At 41.2% G+C, this 17,877-nt stretch overlaps 1 protein-coding gene across 2 annotated transcripts in view; it reads left to right on the forward strand.

Moving 5' to 3' along the window:
- The window catches only part of Skap2 (src kinase associated phosphoprotein 2), a 148,713-nt gene that overhangs the window by 76,971 nt on the left and 53,865 nt on the right, over positions 1-17,877 (forward strand). For both annotated transcript variants that reach the window (XM_051152371.1, XM_051152372.1), the window contains exons 5-6: positions 12,940-13,017; positions 13,925-14,008. In XM_051152371.1, the coding sequence (XP_051008328.1) occupies positions 12,940-13,017; positions 13,925-14,008 (162 nt within the window). The remainder of the gene's footprint in view (positions 1-12,939; positions 13,018-13,924; positions 14,009-17,877) is intronic.

Below are 17,877 nucleotides of genomic sequence, written 5' to 3' on the forward strand. Positions count from 1 at the left end.
TGGGATTTACAGCACTTTAGATCAGATTTTTAGACTAGGAATGTTCAACCTCTGTCAAAAAATTTAAATCATTTTATTTTGGGGAAAAAAGTTTAAACCCTAAAAAGTATCATGGGCATTTGTGTGGAAATGCCAGAATGAGGCTCATTATTTACACGCTACTCTAAAAAGTTAACAAAAATAAAATGAAAACTTAAAAACAGATAAAATGATATTAAAAGTAACTAGTAAGAATTATCTTTTAGAAAAATATATCTTTTAGTTTTTTAAAAAAGATATCAGGTGTTTTTTTTTTTTTTTTCCTCAGATATTTTTACTGTTACATTCAGCACACATTTTAGAGAGTTGAGGTGTGTCTCTGGCGCGAGGTGGCCAGTTTATATATTACTTGTGGTGGGGAAGGGTATGTCTCTGGAGGAATGGTAAGGAAATTGCTCCTTCTGGGCAGAGTGAAAACTTGTGTGGCTGTGTGAGATGTGAATTAACCAAGGACAGCTGGTTCTGTGTACATTCTCACGCGGTGCCTTATAGGAACAGGCCAACTGTTTTCATGTTGTGTTATTGTACTATAAACCTGTACTTGTATTGTCAAATTTCATAATTTATTGGTGCAGTTCTCTTGTTATGCTTTTAATTTTTGAGATTACTTAAGATACTGATTTTATTTTCTATTTAAAATTGTATTATGCAAAAATATGTAATTCATGATCCCAATAAATAAAATGTTTTTATCTTCTCCCATACACCCGCTAACAGTTCTCGGTGTGTTTTTCCTGCATCATATGGATACATAAAATAGAGAGCCTGTATTTCAAATTGAAAACTGGGTATCAATTTGTGTATTCTGCTACTCTGTTTATTACCTAAGCATTAGGGATCTCTCCATTTAGTACAGATCTTTCTATATTTTAACTCTAGTTTTGCTTTATTTAAAATAGCTAATCATTTAAAATAAATAATGCACTTCTTCTAGATATGCATTTTCATTTTTTTCCCTGTCACAGTGGTGTTTCTGTTGTCACACATATTAGGTGTAGGACAGAATGGCTGGGTTGTTTAGGGTCTTATCCACAGACCTTACAAGGGTAGTCTCTTCTGCCCTTTCCACTGTTGACAGTGCTTGCTAGCCTCATAAGTTAGGTGGTAGAATGCCATGTTAGTATTTAGTTGGGGAGATGCTTGATTGTCCATTGAGCATTATTTAGCAAACACTGTGTCCCAGGTGCTAAACCGAAGGCATTTGTAATTTCTGAACTCGTAGAGTAAACTCGGTAGTGAAGGTAGGGAGTTCTGGGCAGGCCAGCAAATCACCACACGGGCTTCTGTTCACATCCTGAATGGCTTTGCTTCTAATTCTTGACCTGTCTTTCTGTTGTTCTTTTTCTTAAGTATCTACAGGAGTTCATGTGATATCCATGCAAATATTTTTCCCCAAAAACATCTGAAAAAAATATTATTTGATAAACTGATGCTTTTTACCAGTTACATGTGGAATTATAATATCATACCTGGTGTTTTAGATTGGTAACGGATAATTGGATCAAGTATTGTGTTACTATGGTAGCATCCTCTAAACAATTTTTTAAAACTTGATATGTTTTTACATTTCCAGTGTTCATTAGAACTTGATTGTGTGAAACTTAAGCCTACTTATACAGAAACTTAATTCAGTTAATTGATTTAATTAATGACATCCTAATATTAAGAACACAGAGTGCACATCATGGTCTATTTAGACATGATTTAGTTACAGCAAAAATCTTGGGAAAATGTATAATAGAATAGCATATCTATCATCATTCTTTGTTGATTTGAAGTAAATCATGGTCCATATTTACTCATGGGACTTGAATTCCTAGGATTTTTAAGAGATTTATGAGCATGGTATAGATTCAGAGTTGGACTGTGCTGGCGCCTCCAATGTTTTTCCAGAGGAACCCCAGAGCTGCTTTGGCACAATGGTCAAATAAGGCCGAACATCACTGTTTACATGAAGCCACATTGTCACCTGGCATGTTGTTGCCAAATACTGCGTATTGTCAAAGTTTTGACTTTGGTATTTTATTTTAATTAAAGAGTTAGCCCTTTATGGTAAACTGCTCTGGTAACAGCATCTCTTAACCAGAAGAGATCATAGATGGTGGAGTTGTGTCATCCCTGGGAGCCCTGAAGAAAGATGGTCCACACAATAGACATATCGCTCATGCTTTTTTATGTCTTCCTTGGGGTAAATACCAGGGTCTGTTAGTGGAATTTGATATGTAATTAGTTTTAAGAAACATGCCTATATCAGGTCACTAAAAAGGGCACTTTTTTTTTTTTTTTTTTTTTTTGAACAGGGTTTCTCTGTGTTAGCCTTGGCTGTCCTGGACTTGCTTTGTACACCAGGCTGGCCTAGAACTCACAGCAATTCACCTGCCTCTGCCTCTCGAGTACTGGGATTAAAGGCGTGCACCACCATGCCTGGCCCAAAAGGGCACTTATAAGGCTATGTCTTCTGTTTTCTTTTTCTTTTTCTTATATTTTTTGCTTCATGTCGGTAGCTATAAAATTTAAAACTGACTGGAGCTGGGCGTGGTGGTACACATCTGTAATGCCGGCACTTAGGAGGCTGAGGCAGGAGAATCTGGAGGTTGAGGCATCAAAGTTGGGCTTGAGCTACATAGTGACTTTAAGGTCAGCATGGGGCACATTGTCAGACCCTGTGTGAAACAGCTGATATGAGAATGCACATCTGCACTGGAGTCTCACTGACTTCAAAGTCATTGTTAAGGTGGCAGATAAGTGTCAGCGTGGCCTGTTGGCTTTCCATCCCGACTGGTCTTTCTAGGTGTCTTGTTCCTTCTGGATGTCACGACTCTTCATCAGTTCAATAGCACCTAATCACAAACTTACCACAGAAAGGATGGTAACTGCCTCCCTTGTCCATCATAGTGCCTGGGACTTCTTGGGTGTCCCAAAGTGTTTGATTTAGTGAATAAGCAGATGTATGCAACTGGATGCTTAATGTACACACACACACACACACACACACACACACACACACACAGACACACACACACCAGTCTCTCAGACTACTACTAAAAGATGTAATAAAAATTTATAAAATTCTTCGTTTTACTCAAAGGTAAAAGTCACCAGCTGCATCATTATTTGTATGCCTCTAATTCTCATGTGTCTTCGGAATGTATGATTGTAGAACTGTATTTATCATCAGTTTTGTGTTGAATGTTTTAGAACATTCTCTTTAAATACCATGAACACGTTTTTAGAAGATGTAATTTTTATTACTTTTAATTATGTGAATATGTCAGTTTATGGGTCTGTGCATGTGAGGGCAGGTGCTCTTAGAGGATAAAGGTGTCAGATGCCCTGGAGCTAGAGTCTCCAGCAAGCATGAGCTGCCGTATGCAGGGTGCATGCTCATAACTGCTGAGCCATCTCTTTAGTGCTGCTATTAAAAAAAAGCCTAAAAGTAGTTTCTTCAAAAAATTATCTCAAAATAAAATTAAAATTTTATTTGTGTTGGTGTGTGTGTGTGCGTGCGTGCGTGTGTGTTATATGGGGGCAGACAGATGTTGCTGCACATTTGTGGGGCCCTTGAGAGTAACACTGTCCAATTGGTTCTCTCTTGCCATGGTTTCTGAGGATCAGACTTAGTTTGTCAGGTTTTTGCAGCAAACCCCTTTATTTACTGAGCCTTTTCACCAGCCCCCTAAATTAATTTCTTCAGCAAGCTATTCAGCATAACACAGTTTATTTAAAACTCAACCCATGCATCTTACAGATGTACACCCAAGGCACTGCCTATGGCTCTGTTACTTAAAGTCTAGTGAGAAAGTCAGACTTCTGAGCACACTTCAGCCAGCTGTTGTAAAGTACTGCATTGACTCTGCATAACGTTCTGTCAGTTAGCCTCACACATGGCTGCTACATATGAAAGACATGTTACTCCCAAGCTTTACAGGCTAGCCAAGTATGTCACAGTGCTCATGCTTGTAATTCTAGTGCTAAGGAGACTGAGACAGGAGGATGCCCATGGTTTGAAGGACAGTCACTGATTCTAGTCCAGCTTAGGCCACAAAATGAGATCCTGTCTCAAGAAACAAGCAGGTTGTTGGTGGCTTATGCCTGTAATTCCAGCCCTCATGAGGCAGAGGTCAGCCTGGTCTACAAGTAAGTTCCAGGCTAAGCCAGGGCTGTGCAGTGAGACCTTGTCACAAAACAAAACAAAACACCCACAAATTTTATGATTGAAGGCGGACATGGCTCTTAAAGGTTTCTTGACCAATTGCTGATTTGTTTTGTATTAAGGTGATCCCTTTCCAGGTTTCTGTCCCTGAGAGGACATTAAAAGTTATAAATGTCGTGTGAATGTGAATTTACAAGACAGGACACATTGAGTGTGCCCTGCATTGGCGGATTGTTATAGAGTACCAGATTGCCCTGGAAGTGCAGTTACTGAAGGTTTTCTGGGGCCATTCTCAAGAACAGTTAGACAAGTAAACTCAGGTGGATGGGCAGGAGAGCATTCCCAACGTTGGAGTGAGGCAGGTAAACTCAGGTGGATGGACAGGAGAGCATTCCCAACGTTGGAGTGAGTGAGGCAGTGGTTTCAGAAAAGTGAAGTCTTGCATGATGTGCATCACGGTGTAAAACAAGCAGTAAGTCAACACTTTTTTTTTTTCTTTTTCTTCCTTTTTTTTTTTTTAAGGGAATAAGAGATAGTTTATTCTGGAACCATTTTGAGCCATGACCCAGAAACACAGACTGAAGTTACCCCAAATTCCATTTTCCAACATGGAAGCAGTGTTGGGTGTCAGACCTGGGACAGATGGCTGAGATGCTTATTTAACACATCAAAGCAGACCTGGTCTTCAGATTCTCTCAGCGTCTCTGAGTGCCTGCCTACCACAGGGCCCTCTAGTTGCCATACCCCACCTCTACCCTGAACTCTGCAGCCCTCGGTGCTGGGTTGCTCGCATCTATAGAGTTCAACCATTTTGGTTACCCACTCCATTGTACCTTTGGGCCTGCTGGCTGCTACACCTGCTTCCTCTTTCTCCCCTCTCCATTCCCCCAAACTCCCACATGGCTCAGGGTCATGACCTTTCTAGACTCTCCCAGATGTCCCTGCCTCTGGCTATGTTCTCCTACATATGTACAATAAACCATTGCCTCCACTCTACCTAGGGGCAGTCATGTTTCCTTTCTTTTCCTTTTTATTTCTACTTTTTTTGGGGGGGGACTCATTCATTTGGTGCTGAAACCTGGGACCATTCATGTTTCCCTTTTTTCTTTTTTCTTTATTAATTTATTTGATCACTTTACAGCCCGATGGAAGCCCTGTCCCTCTTCTCCTTCCAGTCCACCCTCAGACCTTCTCCCCCCACTCCCTCATCCACTTTCTTAGAGAATGAGAGCCCCTCGTGGGTACCTGTTCACTCTGGCACATCAAGTTGCAGCAGGGCTAAGTGCATCCTCTCCTACTGACTCCAGACATGGCAGCCCAGCTAGGGGAAAGGAATCTAAAGCTAAGCAACAGAGTCAGAGACAGCCCCCCAGTCCACTTGTTAGGGGACCCACATGATGACTAAGTTGCACATCTGCTACATGTGTGTAGAGGGCCTAGGCCCAGCCCATGCAAGCACTTTGGTTGGTGGTTCAGTCTCTGTGAGCCCCATGGCCCAGGTTACTTGACCCTGTAAGTCTTTTTGTGGGGTCCTTGACCCATCTGGCTCCCTCAATCTTTCTTCTTACTCTCCTACAGGACTCCCCGGCTCACCTATTGTTTGGCTGAGGGTCTCTGCATCTGTTTCCTTAGCTTCTGGATGAAGCCTCTCAGAAGACAGGCTCCTGTTTGCAAGCATAGCAGAGTATCCTTAATAGTGCCAGGGTTTGGCTCTCTCTCATGGGGTGGGTCTCATGTTGGGCCAGGCATTGGTCAGCCATTCCCTCAACCTCTGCTCCATCTTTATCTCTATACTTCTTATAGGCAGGACAAATTTTGGGTGGAAGTTTTTATGGGGGGGTTGATGTCCCCTTCCCTCCATTGGTGACCTCAAGCTCCATATCCTTCACTGCTAGGAGTCTCAGCTAGGGTCACTCCACAGATTCCCATGAGCCTCCCTGTCCCAGAGCTGCCCCACCACCAATTTCTGTTCTCCCTCTCAAGCCTGTCCTATCCTCCACACCTAATCCCAATCCTCATCCCTGTTCCCCTCTCCCACCCAGTTTTCTCTCTCCATCTACTTCATATTTCTATTTTATTTCCCTTTCTGAGTGAGATTCAGGCATCCTCCCTTGGGCCCTCCTTGTTACTTGGCTTCTTTAGTGAAGCCTGGGTACCCTGTACTTTAAGAGTGTACTTACCAGACAACTGGGCCTTTTCCCGATTCATCGTGTGGACTTAAACGAGGTAAAGGGAAATAATATCTCCTTCAGTGTGGGGGCTCACACTTCCAGCTATGGTGAAAATGAAGAATTTAAAAGTATTTAGATAAGTTTTTATTATTACAAGTTATTTACATAGATTTAACCCAAGGTTTTTGTTTTTGTTTGCTACTGAGAATGATACTGTTTCTTTGATTGCTTTCTTGGTATGTTGTTGGCATATAGAAAGATTACTGATTTTTGTGTGTTAACTTTGTATCCTCCTCCTGTAGGAGTTTTCTGATGGAGTATTTATATAGAGAACCATATCTTCTGCAAATAAGTATACTTGACCTCTTTCTATTTGCACCCTGTTCATCTCCCTCCACTGGCCTTATTGCTCTATCTAGAACTTTAACAAGAGTGGAAAGAGAGGACAACCTTATCTTATTCCTGATTTTAGTAGAAACGTGCTAAACCTCTGTTTAGTGAGGTGCGACTGTGGGATTACTGTGCACTGTGCTTATTATGTTGAGATGTGTCCCCTGTACCCCTAGATTCCCTGGGACTTTTATCATGAAGAGATGTTGGGTTTTGTCGGAAGTCTTTTTTTAATTTAATGAGATGATCATGTGGCTTCTGTCCTTGAATCTATTTATGTGAGGGATTACATTCATTGATTTTACATATATTGAACTATCCCTGCATCTCTTGGGTAAAGCTGACCTGATCATGGTGAGCAATCTTTGTAATATGCTCTTGAATTAGGTTTAAGTCTTTGACAATTTTTCATCTATGTTCATCACAGAGATTGACCTATAATTTTCTTTTCTTTTCTTTTTACTACAACAAAATGGTGTTTTCCAGACATGACAGAGCAGGTGCATATATGAACTCAGCAGTTGTGACTGCATGCTAAGACCTTCATGGGCTCAAGCTAGCCAAAATCCCACCATGGAGCATTGGGTGAGGAGTGGACACGAAAATCCTGCTCCTGCCTGAGGAGTTATCAACAACTGATACCTTCTAGAATAGGGAGAGTCAATTTTCTTTAACGGTGTGACCCCTTGTTGGTCAGCTGTGATCCAGAGCAGGCCCACACCCAGGAGTATTTGGGCAACACAAACTGGACTTGACGGTTTAAAAAAACAAAAGAAAAAGGAGGTATGGGTGCATCTGGAAGAAAATGGGAGAATGTTGAATATGATCTTATATATTGGAAGAAAATTTCAAACAATTGATAAAAAATATTACTTTAATAAAAGCTTTGGCTAAGCCCATGGGTACTTTGTTAGTGTTCAGGGCAGGGGGTTGATTGATTGTTGAGGAGTTTACTCTTCACTCTTCTCATTGCAAAGAGATAGTCCCATTATGTGGTGACAGAGTATTTAACTAGACCAAGATTTGACTCACTGAAAGATCACACAACCAAAGAGCAGTCTCTAAAACATCCCTCTCTTTTCTTCTCCAATATAAACAGGAGTAAACTTTTGTGGTATGAGAGTGGTAGGAAGGTTATGCTAGCTAGAAAGGCTTAGTGTTCGTGCCAAAGGCTATGTCAATGCCAAATAAAACTAGTCAGCAAGGGTGAGACTCGGAAACTTAGCAAGAACTCTGCATGAAGTCAAGATGAAAAGCTGTAAAAATGGGAGCAATAAGACCCATATTATAGTGACTTGTTAATGGTAAAATAGTAAGAGACTTTAGATTCCCCACACCTCTAAGATTTAGATTGGCCACTAACCTTCTCATAAAACAAAACAAAACAAAAAAGCAGAAGTAAATAAATAATAGATGTCTATTGCAAGATGGCTTTGAATCCCTCTGATCCGTTGATACCTGTTCATTCAAGAAAAGAAACTGAATGAGAATCTAACTCTAAAACTAAGAACTTGATAACTTTGATTGATTTTTAATTCATATTTCAAGTTTCTAAAGAATGCCTGTGTTCCCGGATAGCCTTTTGATCTTGTTGAAGGTAAGTTTTACTGAAGGATGCAAGTGACCTGCTGGCTCTGCAGTGTGCTTGCTTCAGCCTTATCACCGTCTGATGCCCACTGGCTTTGCAATTTTTAGAATTTCACATCTCATTAGAACTAGTGTAAAGGCTCCCACAGGCAGCTTCCTGTCTGAGTGCTTCTGACATACCCCTGCCTTACCTGTCCAACAGGCTTTACATCAAGAGTCCGAGTTGTATTGTGGAAAAAGACCCACTCTTTGCTTAGTTCCCTTGCTTGGTTGTTAGTTCGCTTTTGTGCTGGGCTTAGGGGAGAGTGCCATCCTGTCCAGCCACAGGGTGGCAGCTCCAGTGGCTATTATTTTGATTTGCTTTAGAAAAGTAGGCTTTTCATAACAAATAGTCATTAAAAATAATCCAATTTCTTTAGACTATCAAAAGCTTGTGGCCTTGTAACCAATCTCCTGTGGTAATTTTCTGCATATAAATAGAGTAACCTAGAATACACATTAATTTTTTCTGTGTGTCCTTAGTTAGGATGTAATTTCTTTTTTTGCTGCTTTCACCTTAAGAAAAGGAAATTGTCTTAATTAGTTTAAAAATAACATTAACTCCTAACCTGGGCAGTTGTCAAATCAGCTTCTCACAGTGAGGTTGTGTTCTGCTGTAAGGCGAATGTCCTCTGTTGCTGTTGGCTACGTAGAGTTGTACCCTGTAGCTGCCCTCTTTGATGGCTGTTGTTTCTGTGTCTGGACAGCCTCTGCCCTTTGGCCTCATCTGATCTTACTGATGGCATACTGCTGATCTTTGTGAGGGTCGACATGATGTGAGGATTCAAGTTTGTAAGGGGAGCTTACTGCGTTTATGTCATCCAGAGAGTATTAACTCTGTTCATCATGTTATACCAATCATAAAGTTCTTCTTAGGACTTAAAGATATACTTAAAGGGTTATTACTGGTGTATTTTTGTTTATAAAAAGTGTACAAGGCTACTAAATCCTAGATATTGAACAAATAGCTATAATGGTTTAGAAAAGTGAAATTTCCGTTAAGAATGTTCTTTTCCCTCCCTGGAAAGAAAAAATTTTATTTATGATACATGAGGTAATGAGAAATCAGGGTAAGTATTGCTTATGACTTGACATTTTATTGTGATTTATAGGTTAATCAACATTGTTCTTAAAGTACTCAGGTTAGGTCATGTATTCACTTTAACAAATCTTTTTCTCTCCTTACCTTTTCTTCTCCCCTCCTTTCTTCCATCTCTTCTCTACCTGTTTCTGGTCAGTAAAGTTAAAGTAGTAACACCTTAAGGGTTGAAGAGATGGCTTAGCAGTTAAACACACTTGCTCTTCTTGCAGGGAACCAAAGTTTGATTCCCAGAACCCACATGGTGGCTCATATCACTTGTAACTTCAATTCTAGGGGATCATGGCCACAGTGTCTTCTGTCCTTTGATGTTATTGTGCACACATTGTGCACATACTCAGACAGAATACTCAGGCAGAATACTCAGACACATAAAATAAAAAAAATTTAAAAAGTATTTTGTTTCAGAATAATTCATTTTGAAATTTGGAGAACATTTAAATTATTGTTCTGTGTGTGTGTGTGTGTGTGTGTGTGTGTGTGTGTGTGTGTGTGTGTGTGTACGTACACATTACCTATGTGGAAGTCAGAGGACAACCCACAAGAGTTACTTCTTTCCGCCTGGAACATATTGGCACAGGAGACAACTTCCTGAACAGAACACCAACGGCCCAGGCCTTAATGTCAACCATTAATAAATGGGACCTCATGAGGCTGAGAAGCTTCTGTAAGGCAGGAGACACTGTCAAGAGAACAAAGCGACAGCCTACAGACTGGGAAAAAATCTTCACCAACCCACATCTGACAAAGGTCTAATATCCAAAATATATAAAGAACTCAAGAAATTAAACACCACCAAACCGAATAACCCAATTGAGAAATGGGGCTTGGAACTAAACAGAGAATTCTCAACAGAGGAGTATCAAATGGCTGAGAAACACTTAAAGAAATGCTCAACATCCTTAGTCATCAGGGAAATGCAAATCAAAACAACTCTGAGATTCCATCTTACACCCATCAGAATGGCTAAGATCAAAAACTCAAGCGACACCACATGCTGGCGAGGATGTGGGGAGAGAGGAACACTCCTTCATTGCTGGTGGGAATGCAAACTAGTACAGCCACTTTGGAAATCTATCTGGTGCTATCTCAGAAAAACGGGAATAGGGCTTCCTCAAGACCCAGCTATCCCACTCCTTGGAATATACCCAGAAGATGCTCCAGCACACAACAAGAAAATTTGCTCAACCATGTTCATAGCAGCCTTATTCATAATAGCCAGAACATGGAAACAGCCTAAGTGTCCCTCAGTAGAAGAGTGGATAAAGAAACTGTGGTACATATACACTATGGAATACTACTCAGCTATTAAAAACAAGGAATTCCCGAAATTTGTGGATAAATGGATTGAGCTAGAAATGATCATAATGAGTGAGTTAACCCAGAAGCAGAAAGAATCAAATGGTATATACTCACTTATATCTGCATACTAGCCCAAGGGGCATGTCCCACAAAAGCCTTCACTTACCAGAAAACTGGGACAGAGGGGAAGGCATCCTATTGGGACTCTAAATGAGAGACGCATGGGAGAACAGCAAAATAAAAGGATCCAGAGGGTCCTAGAAACCTACAAGTAGAACAATATGATAGGCAGATTTGGGCCCAGGGGTCCTGCTCAAACTAAGGCACCAGCCAAGGACAATACAGGAGGTAAACTTTAAACCCCTTCCCAGATCTAGCCAATGGTCAGAATATTCTCCACAGTTGAGTGGAGAGTGTGATACGACTTTCTCAGGTACTCTGGTGCCTCACATTTGACCATGTCCCCTGGAGGGGGAGACCTGGTGGCACTCAGAGGAAGGACAGCAAGTAGCCAAGAAGAGACTTGATACCCTATGAGAATATATAGGGGGACGTAATCCCCCTCAGGAACAGTCATAGGGGAGGGGAATAATGGGAAAATGGGGGGGGGGAGGAATGGGAGGATACAAGGGATGGGATAAACATTGAGATGTAACAAGAATAAATTAATAAAAAATAAAAAAAAAAAGAGTTACTTCTTTCCTTCCACTGTGTATATCCTGGGACTGAACCAGGTCATCAGGCTTGGTAACAAACACCTTTACCTGCTGAGCCATCTCAATGGCTCCAGAGAACATATGTTTTGTATGTAACAATAATATATTTTGCTCAATGGAGCAACAAAGATTGTACTTAGTGAGACCCAATTATTCCACCATACCCTGACTAATTTAATGCTTGGCCCAACTTGTTTTCCACTTAGATACAATTTTTGCATGTTTTAAAAAAATCTACCTACCTAACTATCGCCTGCCTACTACATACCAATAATCTCTCTATTCAGTTATCACTTGTGAAGAGCTGGGGAATTTCTAAGAACATCAGTGAAGTTACTAAATGGCCTGATACATATTATCATGAGTTTCTAACCTACTTAACTTACAACTTAGTCTTTAAGTTTTTTGTTAGAAATCTGCTGTTGGTTTATGCTATTTCCTTTTCGATGATGCTTAAATGCCCTAGAAAAACCTAGAGCATAAAGCAGACAGACTTAACCCCTTCACCTAAGGTTTCTCTGTGAATTCAGGTAGGGGGAGAGAATATTTGATGTGGACTCAGGAACAAATTCTGTTTTTGATATTGGGGAAAATCGCTTTGTTTGACTTGGTGGGAGTAAGAATATGCAGGTAAGAATTGATGTAAACTGAAATTGTTGAGGCACCAATCCAGCAAACGTGAAGAAGCACCCGTGGTTCATTTGAAATCCCTACTCTCTCTATCTGGGATTTATTGTGTTTATTTGTCATAATTCTGTGTTTATTGAATATATATTCAGGGTATCACCCCTTGAGATAATCAACTGCAACATATATACATACATATATATATACATATATATATATGTATACACACACTGCATTGTATTTATGGGCATGAACTTTTTTTCTTCTTCATTGATTTATTTAATCACTTTACATCCTGACTGTAGGCCCCTCCCTCCTCTCCTCACAACCCCACCCCTTCTCCCCATTCTCCTTTCCCCTTCTCCTCAAAGAAAGGGAGGCCCCTTCATGGATACCAGTCTACACTGTCATAGCAGGGCTAAGCAATCCTCTCCCACTGAAGCCAGACAAGGCAGCCCATCTAGGGAAAAGGGATCCAAAGGCATGCAGCAAAGTCAGAGACAGCTCCTGCTACAATTGTTAGGGGACCCACATGATGACCAAGCTGCACACCTGCCACATATATGTAGGGGGCCTAGGTCTAGCTCATGTATACCCTTTGGTTGGTTGCCCTCAGTCTCTGAACCCCCTCCCCCTTTCTTAACTCAAGATTTACAAGAAGATAGAAGGGAGTCTATAGAATAGATTTGAAGGAAGGTTGCCAGATCTGATTTGAATAATTACAGTAATTAAGGTACATTGAATGTAATGAGATAAGGCCAGCTTGCTTTTCCAAAGTGAATACCCACCATTTTTTCTTTCTCTCATTTTCTGCAGGAAACCAGTTTCCTCCCATTGCAGCCCAGGACCTTCCTTTTGTCCTAAAGGCTGGCTACCTGGAAAAACGCAGAAAAGGTGAGCTGTAGAGCTAATGGAAACACCAAAGCTACTCCCCCCCACCCCATCCTATGATAAAACATACCTGTGGCATACTCATGGAAGCAGTGTTCTCTGCAAGCAGTGGAAGGCTGTAAGAAATTGTGGGTGGCCTTCTCCAAACATGAAACGGCACTTTCAGCTTTGCCTAGTGTTTACTAGCGAAGCATTAGGTCTGGCTTTCAGTGCAGCCTGGGGTATTCCTAAGCAATTTGGGGGCAGCGTCCTACACCTTCTAGGAAAGCTGCAGGCCATGCCTGTTATCATCTAAGCATGAACCCTTGTGAGTTTCCTGCCCCAACAGTGCACACAGGCCCGCTGTGCTTCAGAGCAGCCTGGCACCTCGCCTGCTGCTGGCTGTTCTCATTTCAGCGTCCCTCTCCATTGGCCTTGTGAACTGGGGCTTGGCCTCCTTTCAGCACAAAAATAAAATGAAATCTGGAAATGCTGTTATGATACAGGAATGAAAGCAGGAGAACTCTTTAAACTTACCTTACCTCATCACTTACACCATCTGATAATTCCACTCGTACTTTTTAAAAAAAATCTTTTAAAGCTGAAATTTGAAGCTGAAGGAGGCAGTACAAATGCTCCATGTCATCCCTCCCCTTTCCCTTTTATGACAGCTTTGAGAATCAGACCCCGTGGATCAGTTATTTCAAGAACATGTAGTCAGATGCCCTTTAGAGACTGTGCATGGGAACGTTGGGTGGCCCCTCTCTGCTGGACTTTATCACTTGCTGTTGCTGCGGCTTGGCAGAGTAACGTCCGTGGTGAAAGGAAGCTCAGATACTGTGTTAGCCAGCTCTCCCCTCCATGGTAAGGAAATGGCTTCTGGAGTCATGTGTCGATTCTAACCTGTTCATTTCTTCTGCTTTTTTTTCAGATCACAGCTTTCTGGGGTTTGAATGGCAGAAACGGTGGTGCGCTCTCAGCAAGACTGTGTTCTATTATTATGGGAGCGATAAAGGTAGTGTTGGTATTCACTTAAGCAGTTTCCATTGCAGGCATTTATGATCATTTCCCTGCAGAGTGAACTGAAGACAAAATGGAGAAAACGCTGGAAATTTTTGAGAATTATACTTTAAGACTAATTTATAACTATCTTTCATTATTTGATGAATTCTGTCAATCCCAGACTGCCCTAAAACTTAACGCACTTGTCTTTTTATGAATTATAAAAGAAAGTAAAATCATTTTCACTCATATGGCTTTTCTCTGTCTCCTCTGTTTCCCTATCTCCATCTCCGTCTCACCTTTCTTCTTCTGCCCTGTGAGTTTCATTAGTGTCACAGCAGCATGGGCCCCTCACCAGTGGATAAATCACTGAAGAAAATGCCCTACCTCCCCAGCTGCGTGACAATCCCCAGGAAGCCTGTGGGCCTGTGAATCCCCAGGACCCTATGGGCCCCTCTGTGTTTCTCTTAATGTTAGGAAAACAAAGGGCATCCATTCTCCAGGCAGGCCTCGAATTTGTCTATCTCTCAGGTTTGTAACCACGACTGACCCTGTGTTAACTTTCATACTTTACAGCTTCATTTATTAACTGACGCACATTTTAGTAATAGTTCACATAATTTTAGCTCTCTTGTTTGAATAGGTGAATCTGTAAAACAATGAAATTAAAAATATACGTATTCCTAGTTTCTCTTTTTTCCAAGAGAAAGCAGATCAGAAGAGGAGTATTCTAAAATAGAAGTCATTGTTTATAGAGCTAAGTAATAGCCAACATAATATATGTGGTTAAAATATATTATGAAACCATTGTTTTATACAATGTATATGCACTAATCACTTTTTATGGATAGTGTTCACACACATGTATACAAGTGTGTGTGTCTGTGAATTTTACACAAAACCAAAAAGATTAGTGAAAAATAACTAAATTAAGTACACTGTCCTTAAATAAAACAAGAAGAAATGAAACAGGTAATACTCACTTCTAAACTGAGTGCTTTAAGGAGGCAAAAGGGTATAAAAGCCCAGTGCCACTGAATATAATTTTCCCATGGATTTGTTATTTATGAGTGTGGTTTAGAAATTTATATTTTATGTAGTATTATTTGTGGGTTGTAGAGTGCTTATTAGAACAATGTGCAGAGGAAATTGCTGTATTTCAGATAAGCTTAAAGCTTTACACAACGCAGAAGTCTGTCCCACCTTTTGGTTGGTGAGATTAATGACTTTAGAATTTAGTGGCTATTTGGGTCCTGTCACTGACATGTTGCATGTAGTGATGGTGCCTGTAGGGTGGTCACAGCCGACAGCGCATGTACTGCCCCTCCTGCTGTGAGCAAGTAGGTCATAGTGTCCGAGGTCAGTTACGATCATCACAGATCACAGTGTGAATTATCATTGTCATTTCTCAACAAAAGGCCTTTTCCCCAGACTCAGGAAAGGGAGTTTCAAATGCTTGTGAAGTAATTAGGGATATCACTTCTGTGTCCTGAGGGTCCGTGATTGCTGATATCAGTGTTAGTTCAAAGCCAGCCAGGCTTCCTCAGACCCAAAGCAGTATTTGTATTTCTATTTTTCTCCAAAGGCCAACATTACATAAATTCCGGCTTGAATCTTTGAGATGGTAAATCCCCATTCCTGTTCTTATTGCTAGACCTTATTTATGCTGCTGTCATCCTTAACATTTTCTTTTTAAAAAAGATTTGTTTGTTTGTTGTGTGTACATTGTTTTGCCTGCATGTACACCTGCACACCAAAAGAGGGCACCAGATGTCATTATAGATGGTTGTGAGCCAGCATGTGGTTGCTGGGAATTGAACTCAGGACCTTTGGAAGGGCAGCCAGTGCTCTTAACCTCCGAGCCATCTCTCCAGCCCAACCATCCCTCCAGCCCAGCGTTTTAAGTGCCTTGTAGTCCACGCAGTTCCCTCAGCCACATGTATTTCAAAAGTTAATGTTGCAGCATAACGTGTTGGTGCTTAAAGACCCGGCCTGTTTCTACACTGCCATTGCTGTGTGTCTTCCCATGTGCCCCTGCTCTGTTTGCCGTGTGCTTCCCCATTGCTATCTTTCCATTGTGTCCCAGGTCTGTTTGTAGCATTTTCTTCTTCATGGAATCCCTGTCCCTTCTATTTCTGGACTTTAAAAAAGTTCTGCCTTAGACATTTTTTAATTGCTTATTTGGCATGATCTCTATTTCCTGCCACTTTATATCTTTTTTTCCAGGAAAACATCAAATAACATTTTAATTTTCTTTTGTGTAGTCAAGTAGCTGAGTTTTACAGCTTTATTGTGCATCTGAGCCATCGCCTAAACTTAAACTTGGAGAGAACTAACTACCTATGAAAACTGTAAGCCTCCAAGTAGGTAGGATTGAGATCAATGCCTCACGGAGGCACAAGGCGGGGTTGATACCGCTCACTAGGTTAAATCGTACTTTGTTACTATTCTGACACATACATAGCTCACATTTTCTGCCTTATTGTGCATGCCAAAAACTATACTGACCTATCAAAGTAGTAATGGCTTAGAGAGAGTGCCGTCGTCCTCCAGGGTATGTAATGCACTTACCTCTGTACCCATAGATATTGTCTGTATTTATTATTCATAGCCATTCAGGCCTGTAAGTAACAAACACTACAGTACATGTTTTATCACTTTGTGAAATTCCATCCATCCTCTCCTCTCCTCCCTGTCCTGTGACCGTCACGAGTCTCATTCATCAAGCGCTCCACATCCTGGATACTCAGATCCCCATCGAGGCATTCATTCATTCACTTACTCATTTATTCATATCGTTATTTGCTAGATGCTAGATATAATACATAGCGGGGCTCCAAAGATCCTTAAAGGTGCTCACTGCTGGAGACGTGTGAGTGTCAGTGGGAAGGAGATAAGAGGCTGTGAGGAAAAGGCAGGAGCTAGACAGCTGGACACAAATTCAATGAGGTCGTATAGGTCATTTAAATTAAGGAACTTTGGATCACAAAGAAAAGAGAACTAACTGCCAGAGGCCCTAGGGGAAGCTTCATTGTGGTGAGGACATTTTATTGGGCCATAAAGAATGAATAGAAGTTTACTGGGTAAGGGCCACGATTTAAATTATGTGTCTGTCCAAAATGTGTATTTTGGAGTCACTGCCGAGAAGGTAGTGTTAGGATATATAGCATTTAGAAATGATTGGACCATGAGGGCTTTATCCTCATGAACGACACAGTAGAAATGTTCTATGGGCTCTGAATTCCCTTTTGTACTTCTTCCCTGCAAGGCCACAATGTTTGTCCACTCTGGAGAGCACTGCAGCAAAATGTCCACTTGCAACAGTGTAAGACCTGCTGGCACCTTGGTGTCGGACTTCTCATCTGCTAGGACATTGAGAAGTAAATTGCAGTTGTTCATAAATTACCCAGTAATGGCTTTGACAGCAATGCAGACGGGCTAAGAGAGAACACAGGGGAAGGTGGACACTTCAAGCGAGGGAAAAACAGAAATGCATGCAGTGCTGTGAAAGCCCACAGAGAGGATCCATGTGGGGAGCCACGCTGGACCATAGTGGAAAGAGGAAGGAGCCTCGTTAAAAGATGCAGAACACATTGGAAAGCCTTCTGAGCTTCTCTAAGGATTTTACTTTTAGTGTGGATGTTAAGCAGAAAGCTATATCATCGGAGTTGGCTTTAAGGATGGACAGGAATGGAGAGAGACTGTCAATAGAACCATTTAGGAGGACATAGGGCTACTGAGAGACAGAGCAAAGACTGAGTGCAGCCCTCTGACTCCACAGCTGTGTTTTCCCACAATTTGTGATCATTATCAAGCACTCCAGAGGGCTGATAACTGATGGCTCAGTTAGGAGCTTGTTCCAGACCCTGGGTTTTGGGTTTT

Source organism: Acomys russatus, chromosome 10, assembly GCF_903995435.1.
Source record: "Acomys russatus chromosome 10, mAcoRus1.1, whole genome shotgun sequence".
NCBI classification, from domain to species: Eukaryota; Metazoa; Chordata; class Mammalia; order Rodentia; family Muridae; genus Acomys; species Acomys russatus.